At 39.4% G+C, this 19,835-nt stretch overlaps 1 protein-coding gene across 1 annotated transcript in view; it reads right to left on the minus strand.

The window, feature by feature from the left end:
* ANO6 (anoctamin 6) overlaps positions 1-19,835 on the minus strand; it is a 46,647-nt gene that overhangs the window by 9,731 nt on the left and 17,081 nt on the right. Inside the window, exons 4-15 of the mRNA XM_062018054.1 lie at positions 17,880-17,945; positions 16,022-16,300; positions 15,564-15,677; positions 13,651-13,766; positions 13,078-13,212; positions 11,684-11,789; positions 10,384-10,444; positions 6,265-6,410; positions 4,728-4,805; positions 3,012-3,237; positions 1,976-2,145; positions 1,302-1,399 (exon numbers count right to left, since the gene is read on the minus strand). Coding sequence (XP_061874038.1) covers positions 1,302-1,399; positions 1,976-2,145; positions 3,012-3,237; positions 4,728-4,805; positions 6,265-6,410; positions 10,384-10,444; positions 11,684-11,789; positions 13,078-13,212; positions 13,651-13,766; positions 15,564-15,677; positions 16,022-16,300; positions 17,880-17,945 — 1,595 coding nt within the window. The remainder of the gene's footprint in view (positions 1-1,301; positions 1,400-1,975; positions 2,146-3,011; positions 3,238-4,727; positions 4,806-6,264; positions 6,411-10,383; positions 10,445-11,683; positions 11,790-13,077; positions 13,213-13,650; positions 13,767-15,563; positions 15,678-16,021; positions 16,301-17,879; positions 17,946-19,835) is intronic.

The raw sequence follows: 19,835 nt of genomic DNA on the forward strand, positions 1-19,835 counted from the left end.
ATATTTCAGTAGCTTCTCAGTGAGACTTTTATGGAAGGCAGTGTTACCAGTCTTACTGAAGACCAGGTAGACAATATCCACTGCTCTCCCTTTATCTACTGAGGCAGTTATCTTGTCATAGAAGGTTAACAGGTTGGTCAAGAATGACTTCCCCATGGTAAATCCATGGTGGCTAATCCTGATGAGTTTTTGTCCTTCATGTGCAGCGAAGAATCACATTCAAAAAGAAAGGTGGTGGTGGCAAATGTCTATGAACAGAGAAAAAACCTAAAAATACTTCTCTTTATGCTTGCAGAGATGCAGAAGAGAGTAGTTAAGAACAAGATCGAGAAGTGATACTCAAATGTTACTTGTCATGCTGGGAAGTGAATTAAAAATTCTGGTCAGATGAATAGATTTCCTGTATACAGAAGGGGGTGTCAGTTATCTATTGGCTGGAGCTGACATCTTCAGCTATGCTCAATCTAGGGACCCTTCTCCGGGTAAAGGAAGATGCTGAAAAGAAGGATAGGTCTACAGGTCCATCCTGCAACTAGCAGCACGTACAGATCACTGAGGTCTGGAAGAATCACCCTACACAGCATTTGTGACACATCTTGAAGTGTGGTCACTGTGCAGCAAAAGAACACAATTCGTGGGCTTGGAAAAACCACAGCCAGAGGGAATACAATGCCATGGGCTGGTGCTTATGCCATTCAGGAGGGCATGAGTAAACTGGGAGTTCCTTGTTCCAAGTAACATAACAGCCACCAATCAGTATAAAATAAATAACAAGTCCTGGGAGAAGAAGTAGAGACCTGAGTAGTACCTCAAATGAAATGAAATTGAGGGCATTCCCAGTTAGCAGTTTGCTTACTGCGTACATTAAAATGGGACCTTCCAGAGATCTGCCCCACTGAAAGAGAACTTACAGGCAATTAAAACTAAATAAGTTAAATTAATAACTTACATATAACTTTTTAAAGCCCAATGTATAACAACAAATCATTATTAAACAACAGGCTTTAGTTTAACATTTTCAGAGCTTCTAGTGCCTCAGTTTTAAATGTCCAACCTGAAACACATTTGAGTGTAATTTGCAGAGGGAGGAAGCATTTGTGATTAGAACTAAAACCAATCAGAATGACAGAGACAGGACCTCAGATCTACCAGACCAAAAATATCCAAACTGTCTAAAAAGGCCCCAAAGGACTAGCCTTTATAATGTGAGCCTATCAAATTTAGTGACCAAATGCCTGAATCAATCAAAAGCAGTACATTTCAAATATGAAAGAGCAGATTATTTACTAGTTTGAACTTACGGAAGAAGCACTTCTTGAATGTTGTTCCAGATTGCTTTACCTCCTACTATGATGGCAAGCTGAGTTGTGAGTTCCAGGAGACATCCGCCTGGATCACACTGAGGGTTGGAAGAGACACAAAAGATTTTTGAAGTTGGGTAATCTTTCAGGTGTGAATGAAGCATTTAAAATAATGCATTTATGGTTATTATGATATAATTTCTTACAGCAATACAGGAAGACTATTTAGGCAAACCTTTTCAGTAAGGTATGCAAAAGTCAATTCCAGGCTGCATATGGTCACATACGAGAGGTTTGACAGGACACTAGTGAAAGACTGAAATACCAGATGAAGTTTTGCAGGTCCATACTGTGCTGACACTAGCCAAGGGTCACCCGGGAGCACAGGATTACTTATACTGATACTATCCGTTTCCATGTGCCAATTCACAGATTGTTGGACTATGGTAAGATAAGCTTGTCTGGGTAAATGTAATACACTTCTAAGCCCGATTGGTCTTATGCCATATTCTTTCATGCCAGGGGTTGCTAAGGAGATATTGGCTTGGGAGGCAGTCACTTTTTGAACCCTCATGTTAAATATGTACAGCTATGTTATAGACTCCTAACTGCAGCAGAATACCTGGACTAATGGCTCCTGCTGTTTAAAAACAAACACTATTATAAATTCTTACCTCTTCACTGCGATACCTTCCCAGCCAATAAACTGGATTTCCAGGGTGACCTACAAATTTACCCTTAAAGAAGGCTATGTAGAAGCATGAAGAATAGTAGTTGACAAATTGGAACAAGAACATCTTTGTGGTCAAACTGTTTTCATAATCGGTTTGTGTCCTTGGGAGCTCTGCAATTTAAAAAGAAGAAAAAAAAATCTATCTTAAAGGTAACCTACAAGCTGCTTTAAAGCCTCAGCTGGAGAAGTATGTATATGCCTTGTATTCCTTAATAGAATGGGCAGCACTATAAATTAGATTGTACATAATCCCCATGTATACTGTAACCATCATACTAATTCTTAAACTATATGGGTTGTGAAAAGGAAAGGACTTGTTCCCAGACAATAAAGAACAAGCAAAAATTTTGATAACTCAGGGGAAAAAATGCACACCCAAACCCAGCACACTCGGGAAAGATGCAAATGTGGCACTTTGAACTGATGAAACAGTACTAAATGAAACTATATTAAAACACTGCACCACTTCACACATCTAAAGTGAAATAGCTACTTTAATGTTGATGGCCTGGATATAAAGAATAATAATAATATTTGTGACTGTTTATCTATTTAATAACATGGGAATGGTATCTAGCTTTGGAACAGTGACCTTATTTCATTTATTTACAAGAAAATAGCTATTTTTCCCATAAACAAAAGCTAATGTAATTGAATGTGTTATGCGTTACTGATCTGTTTTCATAAAGCTTGGTTATTATAGTAATTTTCTTTGCTTTGTCTGTTTCACAAGCACAAAACTGTAAACAATTGATCTTTCATGCTGTCTCTACCAGGCGATTTCAGGCAAAGAGATGAATATCGTGTCCCTTTGATATTGAGAAACTCTGTATTTGAAAATTTCCAGATGATGTTGTATGGACTTGGTGGGAAAAATCTGAAATAGGTCATACAAGAGTTCATTTCTTGGAGTTCTTACTCTACATATATTAGCTATTTTATCCCAAGTTTCTATCTGAGGTACGTTGGTGACATACCAAAGTCGGTAATCAGGACTGCCACTTTTTCATAGACGACGTTGAGCACCATAATGACTATAAAGCTGATGAGTGAAGCAGTTACTGAGGTGGCTGTCTGTGGAGTCAGGTACTTGCGGATCGCCTCCGTTCCGTTAATGTGCTGTGGCAACGTTGAGGAAAACACCAGGAAAACCGAGAGCCTATAGACAATGATTCCAATAACTGAAGCAATAATCAAAAGAATCTGCCAAGGGAATGCAAGAAAGATGATAATGTCAAACTGTAGGAAAAAAGTGAGTTTGAAATGCTGTTTTAAAATAGGCAAAAGGGAACCAATTGTGTGCCTGTCATCTCATCAGAAGAGGACGATCAAATAATACAGAAGGCCATAAACATAGAATCTATAAAAGAAGCCTTTTTGTTTTCATGCAGCATAGTCAATCCACAGGAAAGAAAATAGATGGTCTGTTTTATGACTAATAACAAGGTTTGTACTGAGGCGAGCAAAGATAATGAGATGCGTAATCAAATCTTATGCCTCGAGGCATGTGGTGGAAGAAATCTCTCTCTTTTGACATTGGGCAACTGGCAGGATGGCAAATGCACGTGCAAGTTTGCATTGATTATGGAGGGGGAGGTACCTTCTCTTTCACATGATAATGTTACAGATTACAGACCTCTCAAAGGAACAGACAAATTTTAAGCCAAGTCATGGAATCTGCAGGAGTTGTAATAATGATCCATGCACTCCATCTTGTTAATCATCTCCTCTCTGCTTCTCCTCCTGTTTGTATATCTTGTTATTTCCCTAGTTATTGTTCAGATTGAAGTCCACAGAGATGTTCATCTTTTCTTCACTATCACTGCACACTGTCATGAATTCACCTGCCTTTTTCTACCCTGCACATAATACAGGTGCAGTAACATAAATGACAATACTGGACTAAATATCTTCCCTGAAGTCCTGCCCATTTAAATCAACAAGCCAGTATTCTTTCCTCTGTGTTTCAGATGTGTTAACACTGAGGCTCTCCTGGGCTGCCAGCCACCACTCTATCTCCTACCTGTCTCTTGTCACCTAGGATGAGGTCTTTTTCCAGCTGCTGTTTGTGCTACAAGGTGAGAAGGACACTGAGCATGCTAAAACACTGAGCTTTTCAAGGTGACATCCTTGACATCCTTCTCAGCAGGCTCACCATGTTATATATTGTCTCATATGTGACTGGACTGCTTTCAAGGTTTAGTTGTAATTAAAGTAGCAGGTTTGGAAGCCTAGAGAGTGTCCAGCTTTGCTACGTTAGGTGAAACGAAAACCTGAAAGAGGCCCAGGACTGAAAGATGCGATATTGAAGCAAACAGCCTGAATAAGTAGGATAGAAACTGGTAGGGAGAACAGTCTATCAACCAAAATCTTTACCCTACTCTCCCTAAAAGCAAAAACATCTCTTTTATAATAATGAGGAGAAAAACAATGGATCACATTCACAAGCATAACTCACAAGCTACAGTTGTAGGATAGTTTGATGTATATTTTCTATTAACTGTATCCTGATGAATATAGGTGACTACAGCTACCTTCTTGATGTAGATATATACAGTCTTGATTTATACATCAGATGGAAATCCAACTGAACCTCTTCCATTGTTGCCTTTTGGTCAGCTCAACAGGATATTTTTTAGACATTCACTAGAGAAGTGAATTCATGAGGTCAAAGAATAAGAGGAGAACTTTACCCAGAAGAAGACTGCACTTGTACAGAAAGCCATCCGTATGCACTTCCCACAAGGAGTGTATGGCACATGTTCTTCTTCCTGTAAAAGATTTAGAAATGGATCAAGGATACATCCAATCTTTGCTTCATATTTTTCTTTGTGTTCTCTAATTAAACCCTTTGTGATATAGAGGCCAGAAAAAAGGGAAGAAGCCCCTAGTTTCCTTTCGTGCTTTGTTATCCTGGAAGCTCACATTTACTTATGATTTCAGAAGTTTACCTGATTACATATGTCTTTTTTTGCTGCTCATTTTAAGACAAAAATTACTTCCATAGAGGGTGAGTGTCCTCAGCTCTTTCTTACTGACTTCAGTTATGACAGGGTGAATAGTCCTTGTGAATGGACTCATCCTTCTTGGTTGATCATAGCATCCAAGGTCATTATCTTTCAAACCCCATTGGCTAAAATTAGCAGGAACTAGAACTTTGGTCCCTGACTTCCATTTTTCTCAACATATCTCATAGGAACAATGAGATGGTCCTGCCAAGGAAAATGCTTACATCAGTACAGTAGTGTGAGAATTCACTGAGTTTTTATAGTATTTCTGAGGATCAAAATCATTCTGTTTTAGTATATTTTTCACTCTTCAAACTGTCTGAAAGGAACTTTCTAGCTATGACTTTTTACATTAGAGGTGGCATAGATTTATAAGGTTTTAAACCTTTTTTGGGTTTGTAGTGTAAGACATAAAAAGATCTATATAGGATAGTTTCAACTATGGCAGTTAATTTTGAAACTTTTCAAGTGCCCTCTAATAAACTTCAGTATAATGTGGATGGAATATGAAAGCAATGCAAATGTTCAGCTAAACGCCACAGTAATATATTGACAGAAAATAATAAAAAGTGAAGCTCAGCTGGAGTGAGCCACAGAAGCTAAAGCTACTAAAAATGTATAATAAATAGAGATATAAACTAAGATCCTCATAAATATGAATCCTATTTCATTCCAGTGAGACTTATCCTTGTCTCTTTGAGTTTGCTGTTATTAATCTTAATTTCATCTACATGCACTTCAAAACAATACCTTTTTATACGTTTCAGACAGAAACAGCTTTGGCTAAAAAAATAGTCTTGTCATGATATATAATGTAATATCTTTCTATTTCACCCTTCTTTCCTGATGCATTCTTTGTCAATGATAGCAAATGCTCTGTGATCTTGGCCTCTGGCAGCAACACTGAATAGTTTCTAGGGGGATTTATTAAAGCAGACTTAGTCTCCCAAGCTGGAGACAATGCTTACTTTTGTTTATTTATGACACAGGAACCTTAGCAGTGCAAGCTCCTAAAACAGACAACTACTTTAAGGTGTCTACAGCTAGATATCATTTCCCTGTCACACATCTGTACTTTAGAAGTTTACCATTTCCAGGCCAGTTTATCAACTTTGATTATCACTGCTGATTTATATAGCTCCAGTACAAATGCACCATTTTCACAGTATCCTCTCACATCTCTATTGCAGCAGCCATCACCAGTCATCAAAATATTCCTTACCTGTGTGATTTCATTCATTACTACACGAGTACACTGGGCTTCGTATTCTGGGCGAACTTGTTCTTCTTGCTCTAAGTACTCAACTGTGTCCCACTCATACTCCAGTTCAGCCTGCCGCCGCTTCCAAAACTCCAGAAACAAAGTAACTGTCCAAAACATAGACAAAATGAGTATTGGATACTGCTTGTCCCCCTAGGCTAAAATGTGTGACTCAGTTTTCCATACACCTTTCCACAGACATGGTATAAAACCCTTATTTGCTAACGCAACGGTGAAAATAATGGGATCTATTCCTTCACACAATTAGTGCTTTGGATTTATAGGTACTTCAGTAAGAGAAATCTGAGGCAAATGGTGTTGTAAGCACATTGTAAAGAATGCATACATGTTTATTTGCTTTCTGCCTAAGGCTAAAATAAGAGCACTTTGCATTTCATATTATAGACTGCTTTTGAAAAAGTTTACCCTGGGATGTCTAAGAAAGTAAGTTGGTTGGATAGGTGAAGACAAAATGCTGGAGAGTACAGGACTTCTAGAAAAGAACTCAGTATGCCAAAAATTGCCACAGGGGGAAGTAGTCTGCAATTTTTGTGTGGACAAAATTACCAGCTTGAAGACTGAAAGAACAAATGATAGTTCAGGTAAAGTTGTTTAAACATAGCTATCCTTCCTCCTCTGCTAGCATGAATCCGAAGGGGCTGCAGCTCTTTTTGCATGGCACAGAGCTTAGAAACTCTTCAGCCTGGGCCAGCAGTTTCCTTGGTCTGTGTTTCTGCAACTGGAACCACTCTGAGACTAAGTACACAGATGACTAAGTGGTACTGGCTAGACCAAACTCATCCAGCCAAACTGTACCTTGTCCCACAACATTATGCAGGTAGATCTGGCAGAAGCAGCAGTGACAGACCTAGCTGAGAAGGCTGGGAGGAGCTCAGAATAACAAGTGTCAGTACGACACTCCCCAGTACACTCAGATACTTTACTACTAAAGACTCCGTCCTCAGACTAAACGAGTGGTGTGGCTCTGCAGCACTGCCTCCAGGAGGAGTTAGTATCCCATTGCTACACTCCCCATTTCTCCCATTGTCTGGGAGTAATTAACCCCAAAAATAGGATTTTTTTCTTCAGTTTGGCCCCTTATGCAGAATGATGAAACATCAATGGCATGCAGTTACAAGTCCAAACATTAAAGGTTATTTCCAAAATCAGGTATGGTTAATAAGCCGCAAACTGAAGCACTTTAAAACCAGAAAACTCCATAGGCTGGGCTGAGAGACGACCTTGGCATCCACACACAAACCAAATCCCTGGAAACCCCCCTCCCTTGATTTTCCACAGGCCTCTTTCACCAGGACTTCTCCACTACTTCATGCCTAGAAGCACAGAGGACATTCCAAGCAGCGGGCCAGAGAAGCACAGTCTGTCTTCCCCTGCAGAGCAAGGAGATTAGTCTTCCATGAACCTTTAACTGCTGCCCAGCCCAATCACAGGAAACTGCAGGCTATACTGATTTGCTCCAGCTGAAAATCCAGCTGCTGCTGGGGAGCCCAGAAGTGCAGGGCTTCCTTCTGTGGTAGCTTCTGAGCTAAAGCACAAGGAGGGCACATAACATGGTGAAAGCTGTCTCAACCTCAGAACAAACAAAATTTCTACTAGCTAAACTAAGCCAGCAGCCAAGTGTTCTTTCAGAACCAGGAAGGAGCTGCTGCTGGACTTGACATTTTCCTTTTGTTTTGAATCTGTATTTTTTTTAACAACTGGAGTTTCAGAATCAGGAGATTTGAGCACTAATACCACCTTGTGGTGTCCCCTTTTGCATGTCCCTCAATGCTGTCATTCAGTATGGCCCATGGATCCTGCCTCTGAAGCTATGCCACTAAGAACTGAAAAGAAATGTCTCATTTGGAGAATATTTGCTTGTTTAACTAACTGATCCTGTTGAGGGAGGTGATGCAGTGATGGCAGCAAGTGAAGTGGAAGCTGCTGCTTCAAGACCCTGCCAGTCTAGGGATACTGTCACAGAAGTGGCAGAAGCTCTGGTCCAGAGCACTAATATATTTATAGAGGATTCACTCCTGAGGCTAAATTCCCTGACGTTTTATGGTCCTTTGAGATCTTTGAAGGGAATATACTAAAAAAACCCCAGTATTCAATTACTAGAAAGTGCACTGAAGATAATGATGCAACAATATATCTAAAAATCTAGTATTTTTTCAATTGTTTTGGACCAGGAGGTCTACAAAAGTATTAGAGGAAGATGAAAATAACAGCTGGAATTGTACCAGGACCATGGGTCATTTGGATTCAGTACAAATTTGACTACATTTCTGCAATACAATTCACCTTTTTATATAGCAGGATTATGATAAAAATACCAGTGGACCTTGCAGACAGAGCTATAACCATGCAGCTTAACTTTGTAATTATCACTCTTGGAATCGTTCTTCAAAACCAGGAACACAATTTTAATTAAAAAGCAAATTGCAAATACATTCACTATTCAGATGTCAGGAGAAGATTACATTAGTATCAAACTTCTGATTTTCTTTTAGTAATTTTCCTGCTGCTATTTTAATAGCATATTTTTAAAGAAATGTTTGTTTCAAAATGGTATATTTCATCTTGTGTTTCTTTAAAGCAGTAGCTATTTTGAAGCACTTTCAGACTTCATAGGAAAATAAAAATATAATGCATTTTACAAAGAAAGCAAATTATGTAGTCTTGTGTTGTGGTTTCCGCTGGGATAGACTTAATTTTCTTCCTAGTAATTGGTACAGGGCTATGTTTTGGATTTGTGCTGAAAACAGTGTTGATAACACAAGGATATTTTAGTTATTGCTGAGCACAGGTTGCACAGCACCATGGCCTTTCTTGCTTCTCACTCTCCCCTGCCAGCGAGCTGGCTGGGGGTGCACAAGAAGCTGGGAGGGAGCATGGCCAGGACAGTTGACTCCAACTAGCCAAAAGGCTATTCCATACCATAAGATATCATGCCCAGCATTTAAACTGGGGGGAGTTGGTGGGAGGGTGGATCACGGCTCAGGCACCAGTCAGAGGGCAGTGAGCAATTATATTGTGCAGCACTTGGGTTTTTTGGGTTTGGTTTTAATTTCCCCTTGGGTTTTATTTATGTCTCTTTTTGTTATATCTCTTTTCATTGCAAAAACAGCTACAACTTTTACTATTATTAATAATAGTTATTATTGTTATAGTTTATGTCACTATAGTCATTAAACTGCTCATCTCAACCCATGAGTTTTCTTTTTTTCCCCTGAGTTGCCTCCCATCCCACTGGCAGGGAGCAGTGAGCGAGTGGCTGTGTGGTGCTTAGTTGGTGGGCAGGGTAAAACCATAACATCTTGTCAGCCTCCATATGAATTCAAAATGTTACATGAGTTACTTTCTGTATAGTACCCTGTGTATGACATAACATATAACTTATTTTGGTAATTTATGGATAATACAGTTCAATAAAAGCCAGCTAACACACAAGCTAATATGTATAAATGAAACTGTTTCTGGGAAGATAAACCTTGCCTAATCCCTGACATACAGCGCCAAGTGGTTTCACCCATGGGAAACAATCTAGTTTCTGATACATTTTTTCCTGGTAAAAGATATCTCTGGTACTTGTTATGACACTTTTTACAATCAGTTTCTTAAATATACATAGGAGGTAAAAATTCCTGGGAAATACAATAAATAACTGTTTTTCCATGGCTTTGTGCAGTCACACAGCTGTTAATAGACACAGGCAACTCCAAAACTTTGGAAAAAACCCTGGCGGCACCCCTGCCAGATATGCTTAAGCATGTGGCCAGCTCCTGCTGGATAAACATGAGGCAGCTCTAATCACTTCTTTCAGACTCTTATCCACGTCAAAAAAACCCAAACCAGACACTGACAACCAGCTTTCAAGTTCTACACTGTTTTGGTTTATTATGATGCTAAAAGAGAGTTCCTGTGAATACATGTATCTTCTGTGGAATGACCTACTGGTGAATTCCTGAGTGTTAGAAATTTGCAAAGTATTTGCAAATTTATCCATTTTCTTGGCTGACCAAACTAGATGCTTGACCAAAACCAGATGACAAACCACAGTTATTGAAATTGACTTACCCCATATTCCCATAAATACTGCAAACACCAGTGTCCCAAAGCTATCAAATATACAGAGTTTCTGGCAAAAAATCAAAAGATAAAAAACAGGGCTTAAGATACAATTGGCCATTATTTTTTCCTCTATGCTGACCCAGAACAGAAGGTACTTACTGAATACGTTGATTTTTAGCTTTTATGTAGTTTAATAATCAGTCTTTATGGATAGTGTTTACTGAATTTCTGTCAACATATGCCACTGTCCACTAAATTAAGAAAATTAGACACAAGGCTCAGAATTAAAAAGATAAGCCAAATATGCAGCAAGAGGATAATCAAACGATGTGCTATCAGATTTCCTTCCATTGTTACATAGGAAGAGGAAAAACAGTGCTTCTGGTTTGGGAACTCAGCATAGGGTTATATATTCTTACTATAGCCAGAAAAAGGCAATGAACACATCTGGTTCTCATGAGCAGGATGACAACAAATCAAGCTAGTTAGTAAAAACACAATCTGACAAGACACTTTGGTCACAGCTTGTCTTTGCTTTCCTTTCCCTGTGTTCTTATTTATTTTACCCTTTAAGGCATTGAAGCAACACATAAAAGCTGGGCAAAATATTTTTGACAAATAGCTGAAAAATTGCAGTTTTAGGAGTGACTGAATCTATGGAAAGGAATGACAAAATGCTAACATTAGCCTACTGAGACAAGGTAATGAAGAAAGAAAATGAGTTTCCTCTAGACGGGAGCTCTCTAGACAGAGATTCTGGCTGTGTCACAGCTAACAGGACATGGCTGTGTCACAGCTTCTGTCATGGCCAACATCAGCCTCTCCTTGTACCCATCTCCTCCCTGACAACATGGGTCAAATTAAGGCACAGATGCAGATCACCTCCTTGGGGAGGAAGGGAGTGGAATTCAGAAATGTCAAAACATGCTTTAAACATTTCCTTATCAAAATTAGTTCAGAGCTACCAAATCAAGAATTTAGTAATCTTTTTTCTTTCCCAAAACCGAAGAAGTATCCTCAAATGAAACCAAAGTGGTTCATTTTCAATTAAAAACCACTTTAGTCTTGTGTAGTCAGCAGTGATGTGAAAAAAAAACCCACCACAGTCCACATTTTTTTCAGCTTAGATCAAATTGGAGCAATTAATGTTCTTGCATTTCTAAGTTCAGTTGTAGTATCAAAAGGAAGAATTATTTGCACAGTTCTAGTGATTCTTTAAGACATTAGTGGAGGGACAACATTGTTTTACACGCATTACTAGAGAAAGTGCAACTGAAGTACGTCTATAAGCTCTAAAGATAGTTACCTTGGATGATTCACAAGTGATGGTGAGGTTCCAGTAGGTGCACACTTTATCACACTGAGGGCACATTATGATATTACCTCCTATGTTGGGATCACACACTTCTTGGCTAAAAACAAAACTAGTCAGTCACTCACCAACACTAAATTCCTTAGTCCTTTCTCATACATGAGGACACTATAATAATTTCAGGGAATTGAAAAATAATTTACCAGTGATTCGCTCTCAAGAATTCCACCCCCGCCCTGGCAACACATCCCCATTTCCATTCTTAGTCATCTCAAAAATGGATGACACGGGAGGAAAATAATTTCCATCTCTTGTACGTGGTGATAATTCTGAAAATTGCTCACATTAAAAATAAAACACCTCTTCAAAGATCTCACAGGCTTCAACAGAAAATCCACACTTGCATGCTCATGCATGTTATAACAAGTCTGAGGGGAAAAAGAAGAGGAACATTCCTACCAGAGTAAGGAATAGCTGCCAAACTGAAATGGCTACCCAGTTCCTGTGGTCTTCTAAAGAGGATCAGATTGGAAAATGTGCAGAAGGAGTTTGCTAGGGTGAATCAAGGAATAGCAGATCTGTCTCCTAAGAGATGATATCTAACTAGTATGTACTAGTATGATGAAGGCTGAAAGGTGATGTAATTTCTTTCTGTAAACTTCAGTGGGGTAAACAACAGGAGGGAGATGAACTATTGAACTAAATGATAGTACTGGCATAAGGATAAATGTCTATCAATTTGGTACAGGAGTAGAGCTCTGGAACAGCCCTTCAGCATGTTTTATAAATACCCTTCCTCAAGGAGCTATACAGTGTGATGGCCTGTAGATGATCTGGCACAATGATCCAGGTGTTTTTTCCTGGGTCATTGTGCTACAGTTGAATTTTGTCATGTCCTGTTGAGAGAATGTGTGTCATGGCTATGCCTCTCCTCCCAGTGTATCCTGGGTAGCTGAAGCCCCCTGTGTTGCTGCTCTTCCTCTACTCTTCTTAAAAAGAAGAAAGACATTTTTAGGGTTTTATCAAGGTCTTTAGATATCTCCTTTAAGGATTACCACAGCGCAACTGATGTGTTACGGCAATTGATATTGACTTCTGACTGTCACTTTTCATGTTTCTACACTAGGTGTACTGAACCTAGTGCAAAATATAAGTAAAATGATGAAATAACAGACTCTCAGATGTCTATCACTGTAATGGTCCATGGACATCCATTACTCTTCTTATGTTACATTTTATGCCTTTACCTTCAAATCTACAATCATTCTTCTCAGCCCCCTTCCTTTTGCCCCTTTTATTATGTAGTGCCTTGCAAATTCCATACAATCTCCCTCCGTAGGGAGCTGATCAAGATTGCATGTGGTATTACAATAGGTCCGATCAAGTACCTCCATGTGCAGTTGTCCTTTGTCAGACATGCATACAGGAAACAGCCAACTCCTACAACCGCAGCCACGATCAGCATATTAGTGTAAAATCCCAGCCAAGCAAAGTAGATTCCAATCTTCTCTCCATAGTACTTCCTGTGGAAGGAAAAGGTTTGGGGTTTTTTTTTCTAAAATGCAAGTAAATTCACATTTCTGTCTCAAATGGCTCTTTATTTGAGACATTTTGTGTCAGCTCTTAGGGTCATATTCCTCTAATTTGAACTTTGGGAATGCAGTATTACAGCTGGGCATTTATATCACCATTTTAATGTTTTTATAAGAGAACAGGAATAGGAAGAGGGAAGGAAAAAGAGAGAAAGATCACACCTTGCAAAGGAAAAATGTAAATGGTTGCCTTTTTATTAATTGGTTTAGCATGAAACCATGCTCAAAGCATTCTCCTGTGCATGAGCTGATGACATGCAGATGCACCTGCCCTCAGTACTGAGGTCTGCCCTTCTGACATTCCCAAACCCAGACCTGTTATGTAAGTTCTTATTTCCTTTTCATTAATCTCACCCCACTCACACCAACCTGATGAAATCCAGGGGCTGCAATTTGAAAATGTTTTTAGGATGAGCCCACTCTCTGTATAGAAGGTAACGTTCGCTTGGGCAGTCAGGGTCTTTTGACAGGTGCCTAAAACTAGACTGCAAAACAGAAATGGTGTACGAAGAAGATAGTGTTAATGTAAGCAGCATAGATCTCATCTCTTCAGAGCCTATGTCATGAAGGCAGAGCCTGGAATAGCCTTTTTTGCCCAGTCCCACTGCAAGTCATGAAAAGGAGCAGGGAGGTAGCTCTGGGAGTGCACCATGATTCATGATAGAAGGCTGTCAGAAAGGCACTGAATTCTCAAACGTTTTACATATGTGAGCTGAAAATAAGAGAGATTCATCGTTAACTTAAATCTAAGCACATGTCAGCACCTTGGCACTTAAGATATAGAAAACAGAAAAGGATCCATTCTAATTAGAGCCCAGGACTGAATTAAAATCGATTTTAAGTAGCTCTAACTTGCTATCATGCTTTCCTTCAAAATACTATTGTACTGGTATGAAGGCTGGAAAGTCTGAGAGATAAATCCAGGGCTTTGTTTTAAATTTAAAAGAGAGTTCACACGGCAATAATCCTGTTTTTCACTAGGTTATTTGAAAACCTATTTCAATACAGCCTACTTTATTTGAGGGAATTTTCCATTCTATATCCGTTACCCAACAAGTGGCATTTGTAGAAATCTATAGGCTAGTTTTGATTTTCAGAGTGGCTATGATACATAATTTCAATTTATAAAAAGACAGTCATTAATTACTTAGCATACTGAGTGCAAATTCTCCATGCCATGATAGAAATAGCCTGCAAGGCAGGTTTTAAATCTTTAAAAGGAAACCTTAAAAATGGATAGTCATGATGATATTAATTCTATCCTGTAGAGCTTTGGGTTACTTACAAGAAACATGATTTGTCTTGATTCTGCCTTAAAGATTTTCTTGAATTCCTTGGAAGCATCGTGAATAATTTAAGCATAGTCCAAAGCTGAAGCAGTTACCATTCCTGACCAACCGTGTTCTCACTGCCTTCTCAGTGAGAACTGCCTTCTCAGACACAGAACAGCGGCCCTGATTGGGAGGTGTGCTGGGGTGGATATATAATAGATAACATGTAGTCTTTGCTTACTGTATCCTATTTGCAGACTCACATGAAGTTTTTCTTTAGTCAAATACTCTGAAATATTTTTTTTTCCTTCATTTTCCTTTTCTGTGTTATTGGTAGCTTTTGTATGCAAAACAATTTTCAGATAACTTGCTTCTTTAAAAGATATGCTTTAAAAAGCTTCAGAAGCGTGGTTACAAAAGACAGAATTCAAGCTTGTTAAACTTTTCTCCACGAGTGACATCACCTTTGAAGTGCTGGACAGGCTGGATAGAGCCTTCCTGCAGAAATGCAGAATCCCTGCACCTATGTTGTAATGTCTGGGAACTGTGGGAATGTTTCTCACTGTGTGAGACTGTCACACATCCTAAGATGAGATTTGTAATCTACATCTTTGTTACTAATGGTGATATTTGATATAATTTTAATGTTGAAAAATGGAATACTAAGAAAAGGCAGACTATTAAAATTTATTTAGAACAGATGATACAGTCTGTCATGGGAACTATCATTCAGATCAGGCAATTTACTGAACTACTTCTCCTAAAGAATGTAAGGTTAACACCTGCTAAATGAAACACATGAGTTTTTAGTTATGTAGGTACATTTTTAAACAACGGTGTTTTGGAAGAGAATCTCTTTAGCCAAACGATTCTAGTAGGTGGATATAATAACCAGTCAAGGTTAAGATTAACAAGTCAAACAATAATACTTGTACCTTTTGATATATACCCCACAGATATAGTTCAGACCTCTATTTCAAAACACATTTTAGTTACAAGCACTGGACTTACATCATGAAGGGGAAATGCCGCTTTGTAGATTCCAGTGTCCAGGAGTTTGTTAATGCCAAACCTTTTCACATTGTTTTTGGTTGCATATTCAACACGGGACAGGATAAAATGAACCTGAAATTTAGAAAACGTTTTTATGTCTCTTGCAACCTGAAAGTAACCATACAAAGCTATACCTGCTTCAGCATATAATCGAGTTAGGAAAAGGTAAGCATTGCAGATAAAATTAATTGCATAGGGTATAGAACCATTCAAACCCTTCCTTTAAATTCAGGTGGAACAGTAATTGGACAAATGTTAAGGAATGTCTTCCTGATCTGGATTGTCCAGGCTGTTCCATAAGTGACACAAGACTACTGCATCCCAAATATAATTTTTCAGGATGCCTTCATGAAGGTAATTGCACTGATTTGGTTATAGGGGTTTACTTTAAGATTAAATACTAGAAATGGACTTACAATTCGGCTCCTGGTTGCAGGATTGAAAAATGTGTCTTTGTCTTGAATATAAAAGTTGGACAAAAGTTCCTTTTGAAAAGGGGCAGTGAAAAATTCTTGCTCAGGCTTGATGATATTTTCATCCACCCTGAAGAGCCTACTAAACCAGTTGAAAGCTGAGTCTTGAGTTTTCAGATCATTGGGTTGCAGAGGCAATTTGATGTGCATAACCTCAGCGTATGTGCACAGCACTTCCCAAGGTGCATGCACTTTCACAAAAATAAGTTTTTCATCCAAAACCTGAAATGAAAGAATATTAAAAAAATCTGTGTATGAAAATGAAAGCAAAGGCCTTTTCATAACACTTCTTAAACAATCCAGAATTCTCTTTTTCTTTATAGATTGTAGATGACCTACTCAAAGATGCATTCATTGTCCACCTTCGCAAATACATCATTAGCTTCTGCAAATGCACTGACATGAGGTGGAAATATTCAGGCATATAAAGGCATATAAAAGTATATAAAAAAGACACCTAAATGTTGCCTTAATGCTTAATGTCTATATCTCTGCAAAGTGTTTTACAAAGCAATTTAAGTTTAACAACTCTTCTCCCACACGGTTTAATTAGGAGTGTTTGTACTTGTCTGGCTGAGCAGCTGTGGCTTTGGTGATGCCAGCAACTCCCCAGCAGCTCAAGTACAAGCCAGAGTGACATGATTTGATGGAAGCAGGCTATGCACCCATGGGTGCCTCTGGGTAATGTGAATTCACAGCTTCATAGGGACAATGGGAAGAGGGAAAGGGAAATCAGATAAGACCATTGCGAAAGACAGCATGGGGCACATTTTCTCCCAGTTGTGTGCCCAAACCAGCACCAGTATACAGCAGGAACCATGACAGACCCTTTTGTCTCCTGTCCACACATGGCCTGTAGACCTTCTATCAAAGCCCTGTATTAGTGAGTTTCAGCCACATGAAATTACATTATGTAGCTCATTGGCTCAGGAACATGGGTCAGATGTCTGATCTAGCTTCCAGTTTCAAAAGCTTCTCAGTCATGAACTTGGCAGAATTATTGAAAATCGCAACATGTATAACAAGAGAACTACATCAGATTTCCAGCAAGGGGTTTCACTTACACGAGAATGTGAAGAGTCACACTGCAGGAGCCTTCACTACAGAAATCAAACACTGTGACACTATGGATTCTAACTTGGGGCAGCACAACCTTTTCTGAAACTCATTATAGAGCCAAACAACAACAAATTTGGACTGGAGGCAATTGGTCTGGATGGAGCGCAGCAGCCTTGCAGGGCAGGAAGGAAAGGGACTCTTGAGGGGCTCTAACTCTCCCTGCAAGAGGCAGCAACTCTGACAGCTGGTGTGTTTTAACACAGTGCTCTTGAACTGCCCATAGGCAACACCACAGCACCAAATATCCAAAGTATGACAGTTTCAACCACTTGCACGGTACCAAGCCTTGCAAGGAGCAGGGTGACGTGCAGGAGCTCTGTGTTGCTCTTCTGGTAAGAGCACCTGTCCTGGCCAGAATCACTGGCTTCCCACACATCCTACACAGCCTGAGTAGGGGAGAACCTCTCCTCGGTGTATAGTCAGTAATTTTTATCTGCCAAGTGCTGAGCAAACATGACCTTCATAATCTCCCAGCTTCCCATTTTTTATTTTGCAGAGGAAGGAACAGACACAAAATGCGAAAGATTTTGCATCAGATCACAGAGAAGTCACTGATGGAAAAAAGGTGGGCTGCCTTCTCCTGAGAGAAGTGTTACAGTAAATTCATACATTCAGTTTCCTTATTCCCACAGGAGCAGCTTTGCTTGCAGGCACAGCTGTTTGCGCAGAGAAGAGCACTCACCGATCTTGTTGCTTCAAGTTGCAAGCCTTTGTTTATCAGGTTTGATTCATATACTTGCCGCTTCCTCTGTTAAAAAAAGGTATTGAATACTGTGAAACATCTGTTCCAAACTTCACAAGTATGTATGTATAGAAGAACAGAAATGCCCCTGTTGGGTCGTTACCTCTATAGCCCACTTGACAGCTACTGTGGTGATAGATATAGTTTTATCTACTAATCCTGATCAGGTTTTTTTGTGTGACATGCAATATTGCTCTCAAATGCAAGTGTGGTGAATTCATCCTTAGTTCCTGGTACATTACAGAGGTGCCCCAAATTTTGAATTTTGAGAGCAACTACCCCTGAAACTTGTGACTTCCTTCACCTTTAGTCAATATTTGAAGTACTGATGGCAGCCTTCCTCCCCCAATTTACCTGCCCTTTAGAAACTCTTCATCCCAAAAGCTTTCCATCTCTCTTTCTTTCCAGCAACCTGTAGCTTTTTTCTTCCTTCATAGTAATTGTGTGAGTTCACAGTGGTTCAAACTGTAGCAGCTCTCTACATTTTAGTCCATGGCTAATATCCCCAAAGGAAGAAGTCGAGAGCTGCAGTGGTGCTATTCTAGGAGCATTCAGCGATCCCAGAAGGAAACAACAAGTTTTTTTCAGTAAAGGTGAAATTCATGGATCATTTTAATTTCACTTCACAGCTACCAGCATTTGGCAGGTAGCGAGTAACAAAAAATCTGAAATGTCTTTGTAATCTTGAGTTTGCTTCTCCACACACGACCTCCCCTCCCGCCCAAATGCACAGAGACAAGCAGCCCCTCTCTCCTCAAAACACAATATACACAACTCTATAAGGGACTGGTAAGAAATAATGAAACTTCATGTGAAGTAATCCAATTTAAAAGCTATCTGCGTCAACTGGATAGCTCCCCAATGAGCTATTTGTTTTTGTAACTTGAGGATAGGCAGCTCTTCTTGGTCTACAAACTGCATGTCAAAATATCAGTATGGGTAAGTGGAGGCACCTGTAGGCAGCTGGGCCCAGGAAGGGGCTTCTGTGAGCGGTTCACCAGAAGGAGATGACATCAAGACATAGAGGACTGATAGCTTTGCTCCTGAATCAGGCTAGGCTAGGCACACCATGAGGTTCTCTGAGTGACTTCATGATACTACTGTCTCGATTCAAGATTGCTTTTATGCCACTGGGCAATTCTGGGGTTAGTTTACATGCCCTAGGCTTAAAGGATTATGCACCTACCACTACAGGAACTTAAAAGACGAATGGTCCAACGGTTTCTGTCACCTGGATCTGTATGGTCAGACTAAGTGCCTTAGGATCCAGGCCTATTGCCACTGTGAAAGACTGGAGTCAATGAATGATTCTTTAGATAAAGTCTAAGGAACCTTGACAGGTACATGGAAATTGGCCTTCAAGACTAGACACTCACTCTGAGGGGCAAAACCCAGATGCTTCAGCAAAAAGGGCAAAAATCTTCCGGAGTTCCACAGGAACGGGTCAGTGGTATCTCCACAGAAGTTTCATCCAGCTCTTTAATGTTTACAGACTATTTTAAGTCCCCAAAGCAGAAAAATATATTTTTCCAAGATGCTAGCACATCTTGGAATTAAAAATCATAAAACTGAATAATAATATAAACAGTCTATCCCATTTGTCCTTTGTTACTTCCCAGCTGCAGCACCTGCACGTGTCAACAGTCACAATGGACTCGTTTCATATTTTGTTAGAAGATATTGCTTTTAACTGCTTTGGGTTTTCTGCCTTTCTGTTCCAGTGAATATCATTATCTTCTAGGGTTATGGACGGAAAAATCCAAATCTTTCAATCTGATTTCTTCTTTCATCAATATTTATCATATTTCTCTCTTCTCACGATAAAACCACAACCCCATACTTTCATACTACTCTTCATGGAGGTATCTCTCCAGGTCCTATTAATTCACTTGCTTA

This window comes from Colius striatus, chromosome 1 (assembly GCF_028858725.1).
Source record: "Colius striatus isolate bColStr4 chromosome 1, bColStr4.1.hap1, whole genome shotgun sequence".
In the NCBI taxonomy this organism is placed as follows: Eukaryota; Metazoa; Chordata; class Aves; order Coliiformes; family Coliidae; genus Colius; species Colius striatus.